The 24,079-nt window shown below is 38.8% G+C and overlaps 1 protein-coding gene across 5 annotated transcripts in view; it reads left to right on the top strand.

Annotated features, from left to right (window-relative positions):
- Positions 1–20,927, top strand: part of LOC121864688 (galactose-3-O-sulfotransferase 4-like) — a 62,359-nt gene extending 41,432 nt beyond the window's left edge. For 4 of the 5 annotated variants that reach the window (XM_042363864.1, XM_042363857.1, XM_042363870.1 and 1 more), the window contains 5 exons: positions 6,103–6,230; positions 10,365–10,461; positions 11,203–11,292; positions 12,155–12,382; positions 14,617–20,927. In XM_042363864.1, the coding sequence (XP_042219798.1) occupies positions 6,103–6,230; positions 10,365–10,461; positions 11,203–11,292; positions 12,155–12,382; positions 14,617–15,231 (1,158 nt within the window). In that variant the 3' untranslated portion in view covers positions 15,232–20,927. The remainder of the gene's footprint in view (positions 1–6,102; positions 6,231–10,364; positions 10,462–11,202; positions 11,293–12,154; positions 12,383–14,616) is intronic. The other variant, XM_042363876.1, reaches the window with a different exon arrangement.
- The last annotated feature ends 3,152 nt before the right edge of the window (positions 20,928–24,079 follow it).

The following is a 24,079-nucleotide window of genomic DNA, read 5'->3' as shown; positions in this document are numbered from 1 at the left end:
TCTAGGCTACATCATCTAGGGATGAAATATTTTAGGGCACAACATCTAGGGGCGAGATATTCTAGGCTATAACATCTAGGGACGAGATATTCTAGGGTACAACATCTAGGGGCGAGAAATTCTAGGCTACATCATCTAGGAATGAGATATTCTAGGGCACAACATCTAGGGGCGAGATATTCTAGGCTATAACATCTAGGGGTGAGATATTCTAAGCTATAATATCTAGGGACGAGATATTATAGGGCACAACATCTAGGGGCGAGATATTCTAAGCTACAACATCTAGGGATGAGATATTTTAGGGCACAACATCTAGGGATTAGATAGTCTAGGGCACAACCTCTAGGAGCGAGATATTCTTGGCTATAACCTCTAGGGACGAGATACTCTAGGCTATAACATCTAGGGGCGAGATATTCTAGGCTATGACATCTAGGGACGAGATATTCTAGGGCACAATATCTAGGGATGAGATATTCTAGGGTACAAAATCTAGGGACGAGATATTCTAGGCTACAACATCTAGGGGCGAGATATTCTAGGCTATAACATCTAGGGACGAGATATTCTAGGGTACAACATCTAGGGGCGAGATATTCTAGGCTATAACCTTTAGGGGCAAGATATTGTACGCTATAACATCTAGGGACGAGATATTCTAGGACACAACATCTAGGAGCGAGATATTCTATGCTATAACATCTAGGGGTGAGATATTCTAGGCTATAATATCTAAGGACGAGATATTCTAGGGTACAACATCTAGGGATGAGATATTCTAGGCTACAACATCTAAGGATGAGATATCTAGGGCACAACATCTAGGGATGAGATATTCTAGGGCACAACATCTAGGGGCGAGATATTCTATGCTATAACATCTAGTGACGAGATAGTCTAAGTTACAACATCTAGGGGCGAGATATTCTAAGCTACAACATCTAGGGACGAGCTATTCTAGGGTACAACATCTAGGGGCGAGATATTCTAGGACACAACATCTAGGGATTAGATATTCTCGGGCACAACATCTAGGGGCGAGATATTCTAGGCTACAACATCTAGGGATGAGATATTTTAGGGCACAACATCTAGGGATTAGATATTCTAGGACACAACATCTAGGGATTAGATAATCTCGGGCACAACCACTAGGAGCGAGATATTCTAGGCTATAACCTCTAGGGACGAGATACTCTAGGGCACAATATCTAGGGATGTGATATTTTAGGGCACAACATCTAGGGGCGAGATATTCAAGTCTATAACCTCTAGGGGCGAGATCTTTTAGGCTGCAACATCTAGGGGCGAGATTTTCTAGGCTATAACATCTAGGGACGAGATATTCTAGGGTACAACATCTAGGGGCGAGATATTCTAGGCTACAACATCTAGGGATAAGATATTCTAGGCTACAACATCTAGGGGCGAGATATTCTTGGCTATAACATCTAGGGACGAGATATTCTAGGGTACAACATCTAGGGGCGAGATATTCTAGGCTACAACATCTAAGGATGAGATATTCTAGGGCACAACATCTAGGGGCGAGATATTCTAGGCTATAACATCTAGGTGCAAGATATTCTAGGCTATAACATCTAAGGGCGAGATATTCTAGGGTACAACATCTAGGGACGAGATATTCTAGGCTACAACATCTGGTTGCGAGATGTTCTAGGCTACATCGTCTGGGGCGAGATATTCTAGGGTATAACATCTAGGGACGAAATATTACAGAGATTACGCAACATCTAGGGGCGAGGATATTCTGGGGCACAACATCTAGGGATGAGATATTCTGGGGCACAACATCTAGGGCGAGATATTCTAGGCTATAACCTCTAGGGACGAGATATTCTAGGCTATAACCTCTAGGGACGAGTTACTCTAGGCTATAACATCTAGGGGCGAGATATTCTAGGCTATAGCATCTAGGGGCGAGATAATTTAGGCTATAACCTCTATGGGCGAGATATTTAAGGCTACAACATCTAGGGGCGAGATATTCAAGGCTATAACATCTAGGGACGAGATATTCTAGGGTACAACATCTAGTTGCGAGATATTCTAGGCTACATCATCTAGGGGCGAGATATTCTAAGGTATAACATCTAGGGACGAGATATTACAGGGTGCAACATCTAGGGATAAGATATTCTAGGGTACAACATCTAGGGGCGAGATATTCTAGGCTATAACATCTAGGGACGAGATATCTAGGGCACAACATCTAGGGATAAGATATTCTAGGGTACAACATCTAGGGGCGAGATATTCTAGGCTATAACATCTAGGGGCAAGATATTGTAGGCTATAACATCTAGGGACGAGATATTCTGGGTTACGACATCTAGGGACGAGATATTCTAGGCTATAACATCTAGGGATGAGATATTCTATGCTATAACATCTAGAGATGAGATATTCTAGGCTATAACTTCTAGGGACGAGATATTCTAGGTTACAACATCTAGGGACGAGATATTCTAGGCTATAACATCTAGGGATGAGATATTCTAGGTTACGACATCTAGGGACGAGATATTCTAGGCTATAACATCTAGGGATGAGATATTCTAGGCTATAACATCTAGGGATGAGATATTCTAGGCTATAACTTCTAGGGACGAGATATTCTAGGTTACAACATCTAGGGACGACATATTCTAGGCTATAACATCTAGGGATGAGATATTCTAGGTTATAACCTCTAGGTGCGAGATATGCTAGGTTACAACATCTAGGGACGAGATATTCTTGGCTTTAACATCTAGGGATGAGATATTCTAGTCTATAACTTCTAGGGACGAGATATGCTAGACTACAACATCTAGGGACGAGATATTCTAGGCTATAACATCTTGGGGACTAGAGCAGTAGACATTCTATATAGGTTACAACATCGGAACTGCTGGAAAGGCCACTAAATATTTTCATCAAAGATTAATCGAGGTTCCATGGGCATTAAACCATTAAGGGAATACCACTCCCAAGCTATTCAGAAGAAAACGACCCCTCATCGACACATGTGTGAAACCAGCGACACAGTTTGACCATTTTTTTATATGATGTTGTTAGCCAAATTTAAACCTGGTATTACATAGACAATATTGTTTAAAGTTTGGAATGGATTTAATTTTCAGTTGACGTCACATACATTCGTCCTTATTCTTAGAACGAAATATAATTATTACGATTACGATATCTTTTATTATATTGCTGGAGGATAAAGTTAGTTTAGGTTAGGTTTGATTAATATTCGAGTGATGGTGGGTCGTTTGGTGTGACCTTCCTGTTGTACCCAGTGAGATAACCTCCGGCTGCTTTGATGTAAGGTCACGTTCACTTCAGTATACTCATTAGTGGTACAGCAGGTAGCGTCCTCACCAGTCAGCATGACGGTTGTTGGTTAGGATGTTTGCAAAGAGCATTGATGTGTGTGTGTGTGTGTGTGTGTGTGTGTGTGTGTGTGTGTGTGTGTGTGTGTGCGTGCGTGGTGGCGAGAAGTAACATTACCTGCCTACAACTATACACGAGGCCCAGGAGTACAGTAACTATATCAACCAGCACTCTCTCACAGTGCCAAGTTATTTAATTTCAAGGACATTTTGACGCTATGAATAATTATGCCTCATAAAATATTTTGTGTTTAGTATTTGCTATGTTAAATGGTTTTCACTTCATTAATCTTATGTACTGACTATAATGTTCTTTATATGGTAAATTCAGCTGACAAAACCTTGTATACGACGGTCAGCCATTTACTTAGTCTGTCAGCTAATCAAAGACGTTACGGACCTGTACAAACTGGTATTTTGTAACGTCACGATAACCTTTGTATACAGAAACAGACTGTTGAGAGAGACAGACATGGACCAAGACGATAGAAAACGAGAAAGTGTGAGTGAGTGTTATTCTGCCGGTGATATTGGCTCTTTGTGTATGCAAGGTGGTCACGATTGAAAGTGAGAGAGTAATATTCTGGAAGATTCACCCCACGTGCTGTATATACACACCAAGAGAGATTTGTATTGTTTCTTGTAAAGCTATACAATTATACTCTCTCTCTCTCTCTCTCTCTCTCTCTCTCAAACAAGACGTACTGCTCAGTAATGTCACAAAGTCCATCAGTTACCATCGATAACACTGCCTTGCGAACACTTAGGAAACACAGCAACAGCAGGCAATCCACAGAACCTTATTAGCTTATTAGCCCCCGAGCTTATTTCAACATAAGATTAATCACCATAACGCTGATCTAACCTAACCTAACAACCACCCGGGTAGTATGAGTAATAAATTAAGCTGGGGGGGCTAAACTTCACGTGATTTGTCTCTTTTTTTCGTCTTCTGAATGACATCAATCTTAGCATCTCACAGTGAATAGATACTCTGGAGTCTGGCTCTATATACCCCAGGGAGTCATCAGGATCTTGCCAGGTCATCAGTTTATTTAATTTCCTGCTTCTTTTTCATTATTTCCAGTTTTCTTTGATGATTTATGAACCTTGATATAATAGTTATAGATATTTCACGAATCTTCCTTCCAGTACTGCGACAGTTTGATATATCTTACGCTTCACCACTTCTCCTCCCGCCGCCTGAGATTCGCCGTTTTGTTTTTATGTTCCATTTGGTCATCACTCTTGTCTGATGCTTCTTCTTTTACTCCTAGATGTCCGACCATTTCTCCCCTAGAGTGATTTTTTAGCTTTAACATGTTCAGATTTCAGACGAACTTATTTTTGCATTGTCGTGTTTTTTTTTTCTCCTCATAATAGCCATTCATCTGTGTTTCTACATTTTGGTTCAGTTTTAAATTATTTTTAAAGGGAGATACATCATTTCTTCTCCCAGCTTTTCTCAGGGTAACATTGTCATCTCTTGACGAGGCAAAGCTATCGCAAATCTGGTCCTGCCTATTGTAACTGTCTCCCTGTCACACACTGGGGTTGGGAAAGGATTGGGTTGGCAACACTGATAAAGTTTCCTAAAAGATGGCCGCTTTGTTTTCGTTCAGGGTAGTCTAATGGGAGTCGAGTTTAAATGATTTTCGTGTAACATTGGGATGAGCAAGTGCTATTTACCTTTATTTAGAGTTGTAGACAAAACTGAGATTTTCAGGAACGACCAAACTTTTATTAGCCTGGATGTTATGTGGTGCGCCTCATGTATACAGTACACCTTACAAAGTGGACGTCAACTTTTACAACAAAATCGAGTTAACATCTTTCTCACGATACACCATCAGCACCACCACAACCACCACCACTACCACCATCAGCATTACCTTTACCACCATCAACATCACCACTACCACCATCAGTACCACCACTACCACCATCAGCATCACCATTACCACCATGAGCACCACTTCTACCATCAGCACCACCACTACCACCATTAGCACCCCAACTACCAACTACCACACAGTCGGTATCCCACATTGGAATAACATTCTTCACTACCTTCCGCCTGTCAGCAACACCAGCAGCTGTACTTCCTCATGCCCAAACAATATAAATTATATCAATAAAGATGAATAATTAAACTAGGCCCTGGAAACATTAGTGTTGTGTAAGACTTAATGATAAATGGCACCGTGTAATAAAGGGTGGTTTGATATAAGACATTCTCCTCTTGGAAAGTTGGAGCGACCATAACTTTGCCGCCAGAATGTGTGTGTAGGTCGTCTCCACAATGAAAATGGATGACGCTGGTCTTGGTGGTGGCAGTGAAATGTCGTCTTTCATTCCCTCTGGTTCTCTTAGATTAATGGTCTAATCATAAAAAAAAAAAGTTGGAGAGATGACCACAAGTTGGGAGCCCACTTTGTTTATAAGTCACGTCACAGGGTAAGGGACACGCGTATACTGGTAAGGTTTGGTGAGGGGGGGTTATATAAGTAATATTATAGATGTGGTCAGTAACTCGGGTAAGGTGACTAACACGGCAATATTATAATGTTTGTGCTCAGTGATGTTTACTGATTAATATAACTGGTTTATAATTACGGTCAGTATTCTAAGTTCATACTGTGTCTAAAGCAGTCATATAGTGTGGGCGAGCCTTGTGTAACCAGGTGTTTATTTACAGGGACTATTCACCCGTCACCTGAAGACCGTGGTGGTGGGTCTGGTGCTGGCCTCCCTACTGACTCTCCTGCTCTACACCACGCCTACCACCACCTCCTTCATCCTCTCTGCCACCTCCTACAGTGTCAGGTTAGTGGCACGCCCATTGTACACGCCTTCACCCATTACTCCCTCCAACACACCCTCCCACACACCAGCACACTCTCCCACACACCAGCACACTCTCCCACACACCAGCACACTCTCCCACACACCAACACACTCTCCCACACACCAGCACACTCTCCCACACACCAGCACACTCTCCCACACCCACTCCCACACACCCTTACTCTCCCACACACCAGCTCTCTCCCACACACCAGCACACTCTCACACACCAGCACTACTCCCCCACACTGTACACTCTCCCACACACCAGCACACTCTCCCACCAGCACACTCTCCCACACACCCTGCCTCTCCCACACACCAGCACACTCTCCCACACACCAGCACACTCTCCCACACACCAGCACTCTTCCCACACACCAACACCTCCCACACACCAGCACACTCTCCCACACACCAGCACACTCTCCCACACACCAGCACACTCTCCCACACACACCCTGCTCTCCCACACACCAACACACTCTCCCACACACCAACACACTCTCCCACACACCAGCACACTCTTCCACACACCAACACACTCTCCCACACACCAGCACACTCTCCCTCAATGGCTTGGTGGAATAACAGTTTGTGAGACAACCTAATTTATACCTGGCAGTTTTTTTTTTATTTTTTTTTTACTTCTTTGAATTTACGTTTCTCTTTACTTATTGTGATGTCACTTAATATATATCTCAGCTACTTACATAACCTCCGTTAACTTTATGCTTCACGTTACAGTATAAACCAATATAGATAGATAGATACCTTGGCTATATTCATCCCAATGGAAAAACTCTCAGGTAAATATTAAAAATAAAATATTATATGAATGAGGAAAACACATGATTTATAGCGACTAAATGGTGACCAGAGTTTGGAATTTTGTATAGGAAGTGGTCGGATAGCGTATTAATATGGGCAAGTATAAGCACATCACTATCTTGATCTACGATATTTTGAGCTTTTGAAGTTTATGTTCCTTCCTACCTACGGCTGCATGCACTACTCTGTCGCCTACGCTCACTCACCCTCTAACCCAAGCTTACCTAACCCACGCTCGTCCTCTAATCCAAGCTCACCCCCTAAACCACGCTCACCCTCTAACCCACGCTCACCTTCTAACCCACGCTCACCTTCTAACCCACGCTCACCTTCTAACCCACGCTCACCTTCTAACCCACGCTCACCTTTTAACCCACACTCACCCTTTCACCAACGCTCACCCTCTCATCCACGCTCACCCTCTCACCACCGCTCACCCTCTCACCCACGCTCTCACTCACTCACCTCACTCACCTTCACCCTCTCACCCACGCTCACCCTCTCACCCACACTCACCTTTTAATCCACGCTCACCTAATCCACGCTCATCCTTCTAACCCACACTCACTTTTTAATCCACGCTCATCCTTCTAAACCACGCTCACTTTTTAATTCCACGCCCACCTTTTAATCCAAGTACATCCTCTCACCCACGCTCCCACCCATGTACCCACATCCATGATCTAATCCACATTCCAGACTCACACACGCTTACATCCACTGCCATGGTCTCACACCCACATACCCACTCTAAATCAAATGTAAGTCTGTATATTTTCAGCCACCGGCTGCAACTCTATTAATTAACCGTTTATTATTATTTATTATTATTTACATACACCCTCCTACACACCCGCGTCCTCTTCCAACACACTAGACCTCCTCCAACACCCCAGATCTCCTCCAATACCCCAGACCTCCTCCAACACCCCCAGACCTCCTCCAACACCCCAGACCTCCTCCAACACCCCAGACCTCCTCCATCGCCCCCAGACCTCCTCCAACACCCCAGACCTCCTCCAGCACCCCAGACCTCCTCCAGCACCCCCAGACCTCCTCCCAACACCCCAGACCTCCAGCACCCCAGACCTTCTCCAACACCCCAGACCTCCTCCAACACCCCAGACCTCCTCCATCACCCCCACACCTCCTCCAGCACCCCAGACTCTCCCTTCACACAGGCCTCCTCAACACCCCAGACCTCCTCCATCACCCCAGACCTCCTCAACACCCCAGACCTCCTCCATCGCCCCCAGACCTCCTCCAACACCCCAGACCTCCTCCAACACCCCAGACCTCCTCAACACCTGATTTCCTCCAGCACCCCAGACCTTCTCCAGCACCCCCAGACCTCCTCAACACCCCAGACCTCCTCCATCACCCCCAGACCTCCTCCAACACCCCAGACCTCCTCCATCACCCCCAGACCTCCTCCAACACCCCAGACCTCCTCCATCACCCCCAGACCTCCTCCAACACCTCAGACCAGTGTAACCTCCAGGTAGTGTATAGACCGCCACATCAGACCTTTATTATCCCAAGGTTACATTCCGTGACTTCGTGAGACCATTTAAGGCTTATGTTGTTGATGGTCCAACCCCGCCCTCCAGCCACACGCACTCTGACCAGCCTTTGTCTTACTTCACCTAACTCACTCAACTCAGTGTATTCCTTGACTCACTCAACTCATTGTATTCCCTGATTCACTCATCTCATTGTATTCCCAGACTCACTTAACTCATTGTATTCCCTGACTCACTCAACTCATTGTATTCCCAGACTCACTTAACTCATTGTATTCCCTGACTCACTCAACTCATTGTATTCCCTGACTCACTCAACTCATTGTATTCCCTGACTCACTCAACTCATTGCATTCCCTAACTCATAGTGGAGTCGTGATATAACTGTGTGGGCCAGAGTAACATTTATCCCAAGTAGTAATACTTTATGTACACGAACAATCTTGTGGTGGATATTTGAGAGATGCTTGAAGTGTTAGTAAGTGGTAATTAATAATATTGAAGTGCGGACGACCAGTCTTTGTTGTGTGTCACTGTCATAGAATGTTACCAGAAACCTGTAGTACTTTTGACTGAACATTGGTCTTCTTAATGTGAATATTTGTGGCTGACGTAGAAGTGAAACCAAGTGGTCTTTGGGAGTTTGTTCCAGTGTTAAAGCAAATTTGGCCAATTCTTAAGTGAACCCCAAGGGGTGATTTATAGGTGTATGTTAGGATCAAGTTTAAAGTATTCAACTTAATTTTAAATAAACTATCTTCATTGTATGTTTCTCCCCATACCGTGGTACCAGTAATTACAGTAAACCCACGTGTCCTAACACTCGAGCCATGCTACCACAGATAAGAGGTTAGGGGTATCTATGAGAAGAAAGGTAACTAAGAAATAGCTAACATAAGGAATTAATAAAGTAAGAAATTGAAATAAAGAAAGTTTGAAGAGAGAACCAATTAAGAAATAAAGAAAAGAAGAGAAGAAAGGAGAAATAAAAATATAATTACAACACCTTCTTTACAAATTGGTTTACAAATGTGGGAAAAGAGAATTGAAAGAAAATCCCCAATAGAGATACTGATAGTGAACACCTGATTGATAGATATTAGATAAATAGAGATAGCGAGAGTGAATACCTAATCTTAATACAATCACTATTTTTTACTTTTACTTTATCCTATTCACCATTGATTGGCTCGTTAGCTGCATGGGCGATCAGTTACGTCTCTGTTACGCACAGTTGGCACGTAATATTATCAGTAATCATTGGAAGTTAATTAATCACATACAAAAGTAGAATCGAGATATGTCAAGAGTTAGTTTTTCTAATTAGATATATTTCTAACATGTTTATTTCAGATTTACACATTAATATTGACCCAATTTATTCTTGCACAAACTATCAAATACCCCTCCCGTGTCAAACAATATGACAAATCAGTGAAAAATTCCATACAATAGAAGAAAGAAGTTCCTCCTTTTGGGAAGTCAAAAGACAGTTTGGTCCCCTCTGTTGACATATTGGAACCATGGTCCATTTGGCCTAACCTACGAAATTTAACCTATATCAGGTGCTATTAAGAGGGTTCAGGCTCTCACTTGGCTCAGCCATGTCGATATTGTTCTTATTTTCCACTCTGTATCTGTATTTTTCTGGCTAGATAGGCAGTTTCAATATCAGTCCACCTAGTTAAAACTGTGTGTCCGTCTGTTCAAACCGCGTGTCCATAGGTTCATATTGTATGTTTGTTTTCCTTTCGAACAGTGCAGGGGTGATGATGGACGAGGATGAGCCACGGTGCTTGCCAAACCAGCACGTCATGTTTCTCAAAACCCACAAGTGTGCCTCCACCACCGTCCAGGTATGTCAGTATATGGTGCAGTATATAAACTGTATATACATTACAGTATACTTTTAGTGATTGGGTGTTATATGTTTTTTTTAATTCTCATTTAACCTTTATAAATACTCTCCATCCTTAATTAATCTCACACCAGTTTATTGAATATCTTGATCCAATACACTGCATTGAACTTTCTTGTACTATTTTTTCGTTTGTAAAATGACCACCAGAAACTGAGTTGTTGTGGAATGCTGGAAGGACTTTTAGGAAATGTGTCCTTGATAAAACCTCTTTTCCTTTCTTGTGAACGTGTTCATTCCTGTTAAAATCAGACATATTCTGTAATGATTTTTGTCACTTTACCTTAAGTTACAAAGGCCATGCAGTTAACACCTTGAGGGCTCAATACATCACTGTACAATGAGAAAAAATATATGTGATTGACACAACTTTAATCCCTCTGCTACCTGTCCCTCACACTTGTATTATCATTTTTCATCTGCTCACCCGAGTTTTGCATTTAAGGATTTCACTACTCTACATTGACCTGCCTTTACCTTCTGTTATACAGTCGCGGTCAGAAGTTCGCTCCCTCCCAAAATGAAGCAGTATTGACCCCAAACGAGATAAAACAGCACAATCACACCAGACAACAGTAAACTTGGAGCCTCATTCCCATGACAATTTCAGAGCTGGGAGTGAACTCTTATCTGCGACTGTACAGCTGCAGGTAAAGATTCTTAACCTCTCCATCCACAGAATATCTTCCTGCGGTATGGCTACACGCATAATTTGACCTTCGCACTGCCATCTGGGGGCAACTACCTAGGTAATCCTAAATTTTTCAAGGTGAGTTAACTTATTGGTACAGTACTGTTCTTTCAAAACCTTCGCCTACACTCTCAATCAATGCTAGGATTTATCAGTGACTGCCTTGGAGTATACTGTATGTTTCTCTGCTGCCTTGTGAGTTACTATATGTAGGTTGATGATTATGTGTGTACAGTAATTTTGTATCTTTGATTGTATTTTACACTTAATGAATGCTCTTAATAATGGTTCGAGAGAGCTTGAATAATGAGACTCTAGATAAAAATTTAAGTGTATGTAAATATAGGAGGCATTGTTAACAGGGGAGGCCAACATATGAGGCACCCCACCCAACAAGGAAGAGTCCATCGAAATAATATTTTCAGATATTGGGTTTCAAAGTTTTTCATGGTCTCAAAATCCTTAAATGGTATACAAAACAGATTTTTGAACTGTTAGCGGTGAACCCTCCACATGATGTCTAATTTTAATGAACTATCTGGAGACATAGAAAACACTTTTTTCACCCCATGGCGGGCTCGTCCTTGTCATGCTCCGGGGCGCCTCATATGCTCTTTGATATTCCAGGAAAGTTGTATTGTATATATATATATATATATATATATATATATATATATATATATATATATATATATATATATATATATATATATATGTAAATATAGCTACAGTATATAACTTATATTTAGTAGCTTCATTTTATTTATGTAGTTATTTTACCATTTTCTTCTTTCTTAACAATCTAATTTATTTCCAACAGTTTCAGTTGTAAACTTTTGTAGTTCCTCATCTTTTATTACTGTATTTCCAATTTAAATGCAAATCATAAATTAGGAAAATTTTAATGTCATAATATAATGTTGAATGATTTGTTTTGCAGGCTAGCATGATTCCAAATAAGTTGATGCCTCGTCACGGGAAAGTAGATTTATTTGCTGTTCACTCCCGCCTCAACCCGCCCGAGCACAAACGTATCCTATACAATGACACACGGTGGATTACCATTGTGCGAGAACCTTCTACACTTTATGAGAGCCTCTTCAACTTTTTTCATATGAAACATGGTTATGGATTTGACCTGTCACAGTTTAGTACACGACCTATGTCGGTAAGTCCGTGAAAAGCCTATAACTACAATATTTCATATATATATATATATATATATATATATATATATATATATATATATACAGAGTATATATATACAGTAGTACCCTGATTTACGCGGTCAATTGAACCCACAGGGTACCGTGGAAAGTGAAAACCACGTAAAGTGAACAACAGAACATATGGGATTAATTCCAATAGAGACTGGCCTGACCCCCAAACTCTACTTTTTCCGACACAATACCTATGTTGTAGTAAAAATAACATCTAAATTTTATGATGGTATGCTCACACAATTAATATTTAAGAGAAATACAGTCGCCAGGTTATGTCCATTCAAATAATGGACTCAAATCCCCCCCCCTCTTCCCAGCTCACTGGCCCCTACCTCTCTGAGAAATGATTGGGTGAAACACTAGATTTTAACGTTTAGTAATAAATAATACCTCAGACTAAAGTTAGGATAATATAATTGACATTTCTGGATTCCTTGCAGGTCAGGGAATATTTTGAATGTAAACTTCATATATTTTGCACAAAAGATAAAATACTTGCTTTGTGTAAACCAAATTATTACATTAGATCTAAAATTTGTATGTCTAATGCAAAATCCATGATGTTTATATTCAAAATGATCATCATATTGTAAGAATTCCAACAATGTAAATTATATTCTGGTCGAGAAATTTGTATAAATTTTATGAGCTAAAACAAATATCTAAAGTTAATAAAAAAAAATATTCTTCAGGACACTATCTGTCAATCAAAGTACCCCAACTTGCCTCCCCCCCTCTTCCAACCACGCCAGATGGTCGGTCAGTCCCAACCCTCCCCCCCCACCCCCACCTTCCCTCCCTACCAGTGAAGTGTTGGGTGAAAAAACTAGATTTTAACTTTTAGTAATAAATAATACCTCAAACTAAAGTTAGGATAATATATTTGACATTTCTGGATTCCTTGCAGGTCAGGGAATATTTTGAATGTAAACGTCATATATTTTGCACAAAAGATAAAATATTTGCTTTGTGTAAACCAAATTATTACATTAAATTTAAAATTTGTATGTCTACCGTAATGCAAAATCCATGATGTTTATATTCAAAATGATCATCATATTGTAAGAATTCCAGCAATGTAAATTATATTCTGGCCGGGTAATTTGTATGAATTTTATGAGCTAAATAAAAAAAAAATTATACTTCACCGCGTATATGAGTAGATGCACCGCGGAAAGTGAAAGTTTGGTTCTGGCAAGGTACCGAGTAAATGAGAAATCATAAATGAGAAATCGCAGAAAGTGAAACCGTGTAAAGCGGGGTAATACTGTGTGTGTATATATATATATATATATATATATATATATATATATATATATATATATATATATATATATATATATATATATATATATATATATATATATATATATATATATATATATATATATATATATATATATATATATATACAGTAGTATATATAAATATTTCTGTCCTTCGAGTTGTTTTGTTTCACACATAAAAGTAAACAAGGTATAGTTGACTCTACCATCCACTGTGTTTGGAACCAAATAGGTGGCAGATTCAATACTGGAGTTCATTTTACTGGATATAGAAATAATTTACTGTACTTTATTTGTAATATATTTCTCCTAATTGTATGGTTAATTTTGGTTGGTTTGTAGTCGATAGATTTCAAGGGTCTCTTACATTCAGTCTGCTAAAGAATCTACTTTTTACTACACGTATTGTGTAAAGAAACAAATAATATGTTTCTGTGGAAAATTTCATTATTGCTAATTGTCACAATAGTACAGTATCAAGGATTTTTTAAACTCTTATTGTCAAAGGAATTAGTTTGTACTTTGCTGTGGGAAGAAGAAACTAAATTGTTTCTGTAATGATTTCCAAAGCATGTTACCTATACTGCACAGTTTTATGCAGTATTTGTCACCCATTTACTGTATACCGATAAATACTGTACAGGTATTTTAAAACACACCATATATAGTAATATAGCGTGAAGGTCATGAAACGCTATAAGATCTTTATTTCAAAAGTCATAAAGTAGACACCCTGTACTGTATAACTACAGTATCTTAATGACCAGCAATAATCTGGTTGTTCATGTGTCTTGTTAGATTGTGTAGCTCTACTTCTATCGGATCTATTTATAACTTTTGGATTATTTTTTGGTTTGGTAAATCAAATATTTGTTTCTTGTTTTGTTTTTCAGGAGTTGGAATCCCTGCCTAGATATGGAGGAAAATTTGGGAAAAATCAAATGTTGTTTGACTTGGGCTACCAAGTTGATATGTCTGTAACTGAACTGAGAAGTGCCATTGAACAGCTGGATAAACTTTTTGACTTAGTAATGATATCTGAATATATGGACGAGTCACTTGTACTCTTACGGCACCTCTTGTGCTGGAGTCTTCACGATGTGGTTGTTTTTGCTAAAAATGCTCGTCGTCAAGAAGTCAAGCCCACACTGGAGCCTCAAACGCAACAAGCACTTCGGGAACTGAACAGTGCTGATGTGTTGCTCTACAACCATTTTGTGGCTAAGCACCGCCGTACAGTTTATGAGTTTGGAGTTCAGAGAATGGCAAATGAGGTATCAGCACTGCGTAGCCTTCGTGACGAGTACTATGAAGACTGTGGAGCGCGTGAAGTAAAAGGTCGAGATTCTTCTCTTAAGTTCAAAGAGTACTCAGGGTTGGTCAGTGCTTATGTTACAGCCAATAATTCTGACCAAAACTGCTTGATGCTCTCCATGCCTGAACTACCAATAGTAGACTTTATTAGACGACGTCAGAAATTGTTGCTAAATGTGGATAAGTTGTCCTAGTACCAGGTCAGATTTAAATACAATTTCAATTCATTCCATTGTTATAGCCATAAATCAAGCAAATTCAAGACGTGACATTAACAACTGATTCATTAGTTGGTCAGAATACAAAAGATCTTCCTTTATTTCTTCATGCACATGGCTTCCAATTCTGCATATCACAAGTGATCTATTTTTGTATTGATTTTAGGAAGATGTTAAAGAATATGACTGTGTCTGCTGTCCCATGTGTCAGCAAATAGCACCCAAGTGCCTCCTGTTTGTTGTATACACAAGGCTTTCAGAGTGTCATATTTATGCTGCTAATCTACAAGAGAAGGGAAATGATATAAATATAATTGATACTTTTATATGCCAAAACTTAAAATAAGTTTGAAAAGTAATCATTTTACTCGTTTCTGTTTTATTTACTTTTTGCATCGTGATTTCATGGAGTTTATGTAGTACTGTTATGATAAAGTTTTGCTAATGATCGCTGAATGTTCACACTACTGTCACCCACACACACCCCTCTCATTGTTCTTTTACCTTACAGTCCTATTATACACAAACTCTCTCCCTCTGACTTTTACCTTCTTTTTGGATCTTTTATTTTCTTTCAATCTTCCTTCTCATTCCTCTCTACTTTCTTTATCATCCATTTTTAAATTATTTATTTAGCACTTCAAAATTTCATCCAACTAAAGTAAGGTAAAAAAAAAAAAGGATGATCCGCATATTCTTTTAACTTGTCCAAACATTTACCACTCAACATTTAAAGTATTCATTACATTTCGCCTTTACCAACACCTTCAGTCATCAGGTGAAGGTTTATCAGACCCACAACATTTATGAAAACTGTGCAATTGAAGGAAACCCTGCATGACTCAGGGATCTGTCAACCAGTACTATTTTCATGTTACTTTTTTATATCTTTAGAGATCTGCGTCACTAAATCACCCCCAGGCAGAATCCTCTTATTGGTAGAGGATTTGTCTTGTTTAAAGGTCTGTTAAAGTCCACACAACACTATTCGATAATGATTTTTGAAGCATTATTTTCTCATTCAGTCAAACCAGGATTGTGGGTGTTTCACTTAACAGTGAGGTTTCAGGTCAGGAGGGTTTAAGTGGAGTGGACATATTTGATATAGTCAGGACCAGATATAAACAATTGACATCTTTCCTCCAATCTATAATATGTTTCTACTTATTCATATTTAATGAAAATTAGGATATACGTAGTAATAGTCTGTCTATCTCCTTTTTAAACCATTAAGGGATTTGCTCCTTCTCTATTTACAGTGTTTCACAAGCACAATGCAATACTCTGAGATTCCTTCTCCATTTTGATTCCTAACAATGGGAATGAATATAGTTTATATTACTGTTAAATAAAAAAATATATCTGTATGTATACAATTGTTAACCATACAGTATTTCTATTGAGCATAATTCAAATTGGTGATTTAATGGGTACTGGATACCTCTCAGAGGATCTTCATGTAGACAGATGCAGCTGTTTGAACAATACAGTATCTAGTTCTACGAAGGCTTTAGAAACTTTTTTTGTGCTATTGTGCTAAAATATTTCTTGTTTGGACATTTCAGTAGAAAAAGCTGTGTGGTACAAAATTCAAAACCTTTAAAAAAGCAATTACGATTGACCTTGCTTAAGACATCGTCAACATAAGACAACTTACGATAATTATTTTCTAGCTAGTCATTTCGGGCAATCAGGAATTCAGTAACTTCAAACTGTGGCAAGAAAGATAAGAACATTTGGCATACAGTATGTGCTTAAGCTGAGTATGGCAGTCAGAGACATACTTACAATGTACATACAGTAGAGTGGTCTGCAAGGATCAGACTTTTTAGATCCAAAGATCGACAGATTGGCATGTACCCGGGTCAGTAATATACCCCAAGTAGAACACGCAACCGCCTGACCTCCATGTGTTAGGTCAGGCAGTTTCTTCATGCAAACTATTGATCAAAACATTCACTACTTCTGCCCTAACACACACACACACACACACTGGTTTTTACAACAGTTCTCTCAATATATGACTTTCCCATACATTTTCCTTGGTATACTTATCAGGTTTGTTTATTCATTAATAGCTTTTGGATTAATTGTTATCACTTTTCCCTTTATACAGTAGAGGGGACTTAAACAGTCTCTCAGCCATGGCTTTGTTTTTCTTCTCCTTGTCATTCCTGCCCTATAAAGTCTTGTCCTCCATTCTGTCACTCTGTTTTTCCCATCCTTAGTATTTCTACATTGATTCCATCCACTCCTGGTGCCTTATTATTCTTAAGCTTACTTCCTCTTCCTCACTTATTATTATATTTTCCTTATTTTATTTTAAGGTGTTTCATTCTTTCACTTCTAAACAGATTAGCTCTGTCTGCCTTTCATGTGATCTGTACTTTTAGCAGCTAGTTAAAAATATTCTCCTCATCTCACAATCACTTTTTTCCCCATAACATGTACCCTTTTTTCAAGCTTAACTTCTATTTATATTTATTCACTTGTTTACATGGTTTTCTTATCCTGTTCACTTCACCACAGAGTACTAGCTACTTGTTTTCGTCAAAATTATGCAGCAATCTCTCTAGTTTCTCCATAAGTTTCATCTGCTCATCTTTTTGCATTGTTTCAACATTCATTTTACTTTCCATTCCATATCGGTGTACTCCTCCTCACTTGCAACTAACACTCATACAACCTTCTCTTCTTAGATTAGCATTGCCAACCTCACCCCACCATCTCTGCCTTCTGTATTTTATTTCTATTCTTTGGTTCACATTCAACTCAGCTCATTCTCTGGGATTGGCTCCTTAATTTACAGGTACAGTACTTCCATTACTCTTCAGTTCCCCCTACTTCACCCTAGTTTACATGTCACCACTTAATCTCTGTCCTTTTCCTCAATCTTTCAGCCAGATTTTCATTCCTCAACTCAAATAACTTTTATATAAAAAAAATCATATCTGTAATCTCTTTCACACCTCAACCTTCTATTTAGTGTTAATTTTCATTCAATCAAAATATGGTCAGACACTCGGCGAGAACTTCTTCATAGCAAACTTACATTACCCATCTTGCACTTATGTTTCTCCAATTGATAGAATGGAAGATGTGATGTGCAGTGCTTTAAATATTATCAATACGGTTAGTACTTAAAATAGAACCAACTGTGCTCAAGCTAGATATGATCCCAATTGTGTAAAATCTCATGGTGAAGGTCCAAATTAATATTCCTGCAAGCTTTATTATCTAATTATTCACATGATCGCTGTTTATAAATATATTTATAGGTCAGTACAAATTAATTGATGCCTACTGTTTGAAAGTGATGCTAGATAGAGGCTCAGGATCATAGACTTGACTGTAATAACCAACAATTTTATTAGGAAAACTCTTTTTCATTAATACTATTTTTCTTATATACCCTGTATCAGCATTGTCAGTAAGGATGACCTGTATTTCTGAGCAGCATTACGTGTCCTCATCTCATGCTTGTTTATCCAGTTTTTCAAGCTTTTCTTTAATTTCCAATTACTTTTTGCTTTCCTTCTTTCCAACCCAATGGGATGGCTGGTATTTAAGATGTGGTTCAGTACAGTAAAGTAAATATTCCACACACACACACACACACACACACACACACACGCAATATGGCCAAAATAAGTGGACAAAATCAAAGCATCAATAAAGGTTTTATCAACGTGTCAGCTTGGCTTATATTTGTAATCAATAGCAGAGATGCTTCTTGAGTTACAAAGGGTAATTTAGGAGGGTTTCTAAAGACAGGAATCTCTTAGCAAATTATGTACTTTTCTCAGGAATTACTGTAACCATGTTTGGAACTTTGGAAGTAATAATGAATGAGGTAAACTTAGCATTAAAAGGGATCCATTTTTGTTTTCCTCTCCAGAAGTTAGTCTTTCAGTGCCTAAAACAGTCTCATTCACACAAGGAAATGGCTAAGCACACCTAATAGCTGTAGAGCTGTAGCATGGTTATTTTTTTGTTTATCATTTCACCACTTATCCGTTTACTAGCCATTCGAGTGGTTGGCAGTGTTAGTACAGGAGAGAACCGGAGTCCAGGAAACCTGTAGTGTTTGGTAGTTTGAGTTATACTAAATTCCACCTTTCTCACGTGTGTCTGGGCCAAGCATCATTATCCCTTATCCCTGGCCATTTTCACACCTAATTATTTTCCTCTAGTTTATCTCTGTCTGCAGTAAAGGTATTTCATATAAGAATATTGTAGCAAATACTGTACAGTACTCTCTGAAGTTTTGCTCATTGCACACTGACAGTCTTATACCTCTCATAATCTTGTATGTAGTGTATCATAATATTGAGCAGTTTTCTACTGTATTGTACTTCTTAAGTAGGACCCATTTTTACGGGCAAATTTTCATTAGTGTTTATGACAGTAGAAGTCCTCCATCACCTTAGGGCATCCTTGCTGCGGTTGAAGATGAGTTTAAATTGAGCCCCAAGACCAGACAAGGCAGTGTCTTAAGACAAGTCACCTAATCCCATTTTTCAATTTTTTATATATTATGATATTTTATGATATTTTCTTATAATGCTGTACCTTTCTGTACAAACAAGGGTTAATTGAACAGCAGGTAACTTGCCCATTCTCTGTATATTTACTTAATTATGTGATTTGATACAGTACAGTACAAGCTTTATGTGGGTTTAATTTCTAAAGATTTATCATATTGTGTATCATGGTGTGTTAGTCTTCTCTAATGAATTAGCTGGAAATCAAGCATGTTGACTGGTGAGTACAGTACACTACAGTACAGTACAGTACAGTACACTGCACTCAATAACATTACAAGAAATTCACTGTTTTCCCACGATAAGTTTTCAAAGACCCAGTCAGGGATTCTGCTGAGTCATTTAGTCTCAAGTACTATGACCAAATCCTAAGGGTTTGATAGTGAGAGGAGACAGTCAGTGAAAATCCAACCTCAAGGCCTGTATTAATTACAGTACTGTACTAAACACTACTTTATTGCCTTCATCACAACTATGAAAATTTCCAACATTAGGAAGAGAACTCACTGGCCCCACAACAGCCTCTGCTACCACCCTGTTTAATGAGTGCATGAAATTGTAAAGTTTTGTTTTATATATATACAGTATTAAGGAATTTTTTTATTATTATTTATTGATTTAAAGGTATTGTACATAATAAAAGATGAACAGTTCCAAAATAAATTGTAATTCCCTTCTCTCTAGACATGATTGTTAAATCTCAAAGAGGACTTTTTGAAAAAGTGCCTCCTATTTTCTATATTGTTGGTGTTATGTAAGTTAACTGCACATGTGATGGGCTGAATAAATATATATATATATATATAAATATTTTTATCAGTAATATAGATTTGCAAATAATCTTATAAACTACAGCCAATTAAGTACAGTACATGTTTCTACCACTTTGTGAGATGTACATGCCTACATTTGCTTAATGAAATAGAATTTTTTTTTTTAATAAAGTTGCTTACAATGTCGGTCCTATTTATGTTGGTATTAACTATACTAAGCCAATCCTATGAGTATTGATATTTCCTTAAAATTCATCAAAAATTAAAATACATATCCTGGTGGTAGGAACTTGAATTGGCATAGTCAATATTTTTCTTTAAGCATGTGAAAAAATAAAAGTCATGCAGAAACAGAGACTTTGTCCTTTTTCTCCTTCCCAGCTTCGACTGGAACTCATCTTCATCCTCTAAGGAAAATGTTTCCACCATTCAAGGTATGGTCAGTAGATCAAGGACAACACAGGACACGTGTATGCACACCCACTTCCTTTTCCAGCACACAAAAAACAGAGGTTATGTGGATTTTTCACATATGACAATGCCTTTATGTCAATAGTACATACAAAGTAGATAGGGCATAAATGGGGTGAAGTTACAAGAAGAAAAGATAAGGTCCTGTTGAGGCAGAAGTAGAAGAAAAGTGGGAATAGTATATAGAACTACAATGCACAGTAATAATAGAGTGGACCTTAGCCAAAGTAAAAAGGGTAATAAAGTTGAAACTACCAGTTTTGGAAATGGAAATTAATAAACATTATGGGGTAACTCGGTCTGCAGCAGAATTTAAAAAAAAAGGGGTTAGATAGAAATCATGTTTGATTGAATTATGTAATTTTATTCAATACAAAGCGGACCTTCTAGTGACTTCAAAGAATATATTACCTGTACCAAAAATTCAGGAACCTTCAAGTACACCAGGTTTAGGACAATACAGCTCATGTCATGCATTATTTAAAAAAAATAAATAAAAATAAAACCAAGTCATCTGTAGTTCTGAGCATCAAAATGGGTCTAGAATGGGAAGAGGACCTAAGGAAGGTTTATCTTGATTTTAGAGTGTACAAGTTCTACAATAGTCAACAGGTCTGTGCCAAAGGTTAATCAACACTACATATAGTTATTAAAACAGAGAAACTTATTTTAATGGCACATAGATCAACTGCTGATCCAGAAAGATCAACTACCATGAAGCCTTAAGTGAAATTTGGTCAAAATTAAAATACTTTAGCAAAATCTAACTACTGTACAGTATATCAGACACTCAACCGGGCTGGGATATCGGCATCAATCCCATGTGTATGATGCTACAGATGGTCTATTGTGCCTTGTCTGGAGGGTTATTAGTCCTAAGGCCCTCAGTCTACTTGCGTGTGGTGATTTTGATTTTGCCGCTTACAGCGGCTACTTTATTGTGCACCCCACACTCATCCTGTGAGCGGTAGCGCAAAAGGATTACAGAGACAGAGTAGAGTTTACAACGGGTCATAATATTATGGCACTGAATGTTACACAGTATTTCAATTACATTATTTGTTTAGTTCTATACATAAAGGGTAACTTATTCACAAATGTGTGAGTACAGGCGTGTGAGGCAGTATGTTTGGCCTCACACTTTGTTATTCACATTTACGTGGGAGGTATTCAAGCACATTGCGTATTTGGTTCTGTACATGAGAACTGATTTAGTTACTAAGTGCTAAAAAGTGGATACAATCTTAATATGTCGGCTATCTTGCAATTAGAGATGAAGTGTTGTGCCATTTCACACACAGTGCTTGAACCTGTCCCTAAAAGGTTCTATCTTCACACAGTCGAGGACGTAGTGTTCAAATGTGTGGCCATATGTATGGCCACACACTTTACATTTAGTTTTGTTTACATCTGCTTGAGGAACATACTGCCAAAGGTACTTATATCCTAACCTTAATCTAGCGGTTACATCTTGTAATCTAGTGATCTTGTTACTTGCTCCATATACATGTTTCACTTGATACATCTCATCATGGTAAACTATGGATCGACTAGTGCCTGTTTGCACTAGTCTACTTGCTTCAAACTCATCAATAAGTTCTTTCTAATTACAGTTTTAAGGGTTCTTTTTGACAGACCCAGATTGTATTCAACGGTGTCTTTGTTAGACGCGAGTTTGGCGAGGGCATCAACTCTGTCATGTTTTATGAGGCCTATGTGAGAGGGGATCCACAACAGTTTGACTTTGACACCCCGGTCAACAAGGCACGCATATTTGTGTCTGGCTTCAGAGACAAGAGCGTGACAACCTGAGTCGAGGGTGCCAAGGGCAAGTAGTGAGGATAATAATAATAATAATAATAATTAACGGTTTATTGAAAGAGCTTGGCAGCCAAAAGGCTGAAAATATACAGTTACATATTTGGGGAATGGGTTACGAATTACAAATAATATACAAGTAACATAAGTGACACAAATAAGACATATAATAACTAGAAGGGGAAAAGCTCAAACTACAGTTCATTTCAACATAGTGGCAGTGCAAGGAGTAGTGTTTACTGGGAGTGAATACACTGATTTATTACAAGTTATTGATAATTTTTACAATGGTTGGGACTGGGCTGTTCTTATAGCGATCAGTTCGTGCACGTATGGGCTGAATGCGGTTGTGGTGTCGAACAGCAATTCTCGGACTAGGGATCTCAGGTGGTAGTAGGAGCCGGTGTCGGGGATGGTGTAGAAGCTTCTTACCAAATTTGCAGATGAGGTCGTGGTGATGGTCAGTGAGAGTCGAAAGAGTCAGTGATGATGAGACTGTCAGTAACAGTGGTTTCAATGAATTTAATAGCTGTGAGTATGGCAACTAATTCAGTTTGTAGAGTGGATACCAGTTGTTAATTCTAACTCCTTTCTCAATTATATTACCGTCAGGTTGAGTCACAACAATAGCACTTCCAGCCCTCCCACAGGCGGTGTTAAGAGATCCATCAGTGTAGATGGTCTGTGTGATATTATCATCAGTCTGTAGAGTGTGTATGTGTTCAAGAGCTCTCAATTTGGCAGTGTGTTGGAGATAAATGCTTTATATAATTAATTTTTAGGCGGATACGTCGGTATTGTGATATCGAAGGGAACTGTCCGCCAGGGTGGCAGGAAGCGCTGTTGTGTCTCAACTTTGTACAGGTGGTCTAGTCCAAACATCTTCATATGTGTAGCTGTAGTTTGGATCCATTTAGACTCACCAGTCCTATGGTTCATACATTCTAGCAATTTTAGGGAAACAATGTCATCAGGATCACCACGCAGAAGCCTCAGGGCTATCATGAGGTTGACTTCAATTATTCTATCTTTAACACTGGGTATACCTAGTTCTTTCCTCAAATTAAGTGGTGGTGTGAGGTGTGGGTGGTGTTGTGTACAACTTGCAAGATGCAGTTTTTGGCATTATTACACCAATTTGATTGACAAATGTGAAGTGACGTCTTTCATGACGCCAGCCTTCTCATGACATATTAATTATATATTCTTATGACATAT

This window comes from Homarus americanus, unplaced genomic scaffold, assembly GCF_018991925.1.
Source record: "Homarus americanus isolate GMGI-L3 unplaced genomic scaffold, GMGI_Hamer_2.0 scaffold59578, whole genome shotgun sequence".
NCBI classification, from domain to species: domain Eukaryota; kingdom Metazoa; phylum Arthropoda; class Malacostraca; order Decapoda; family Nephropidae; genus Homarus; species Homarus americanus.
The sequence above is the reverse complement of the archived record's forward strand: the minus strand, read 5'-3'. Positions and strand labels throughout refer to the sequence as shown.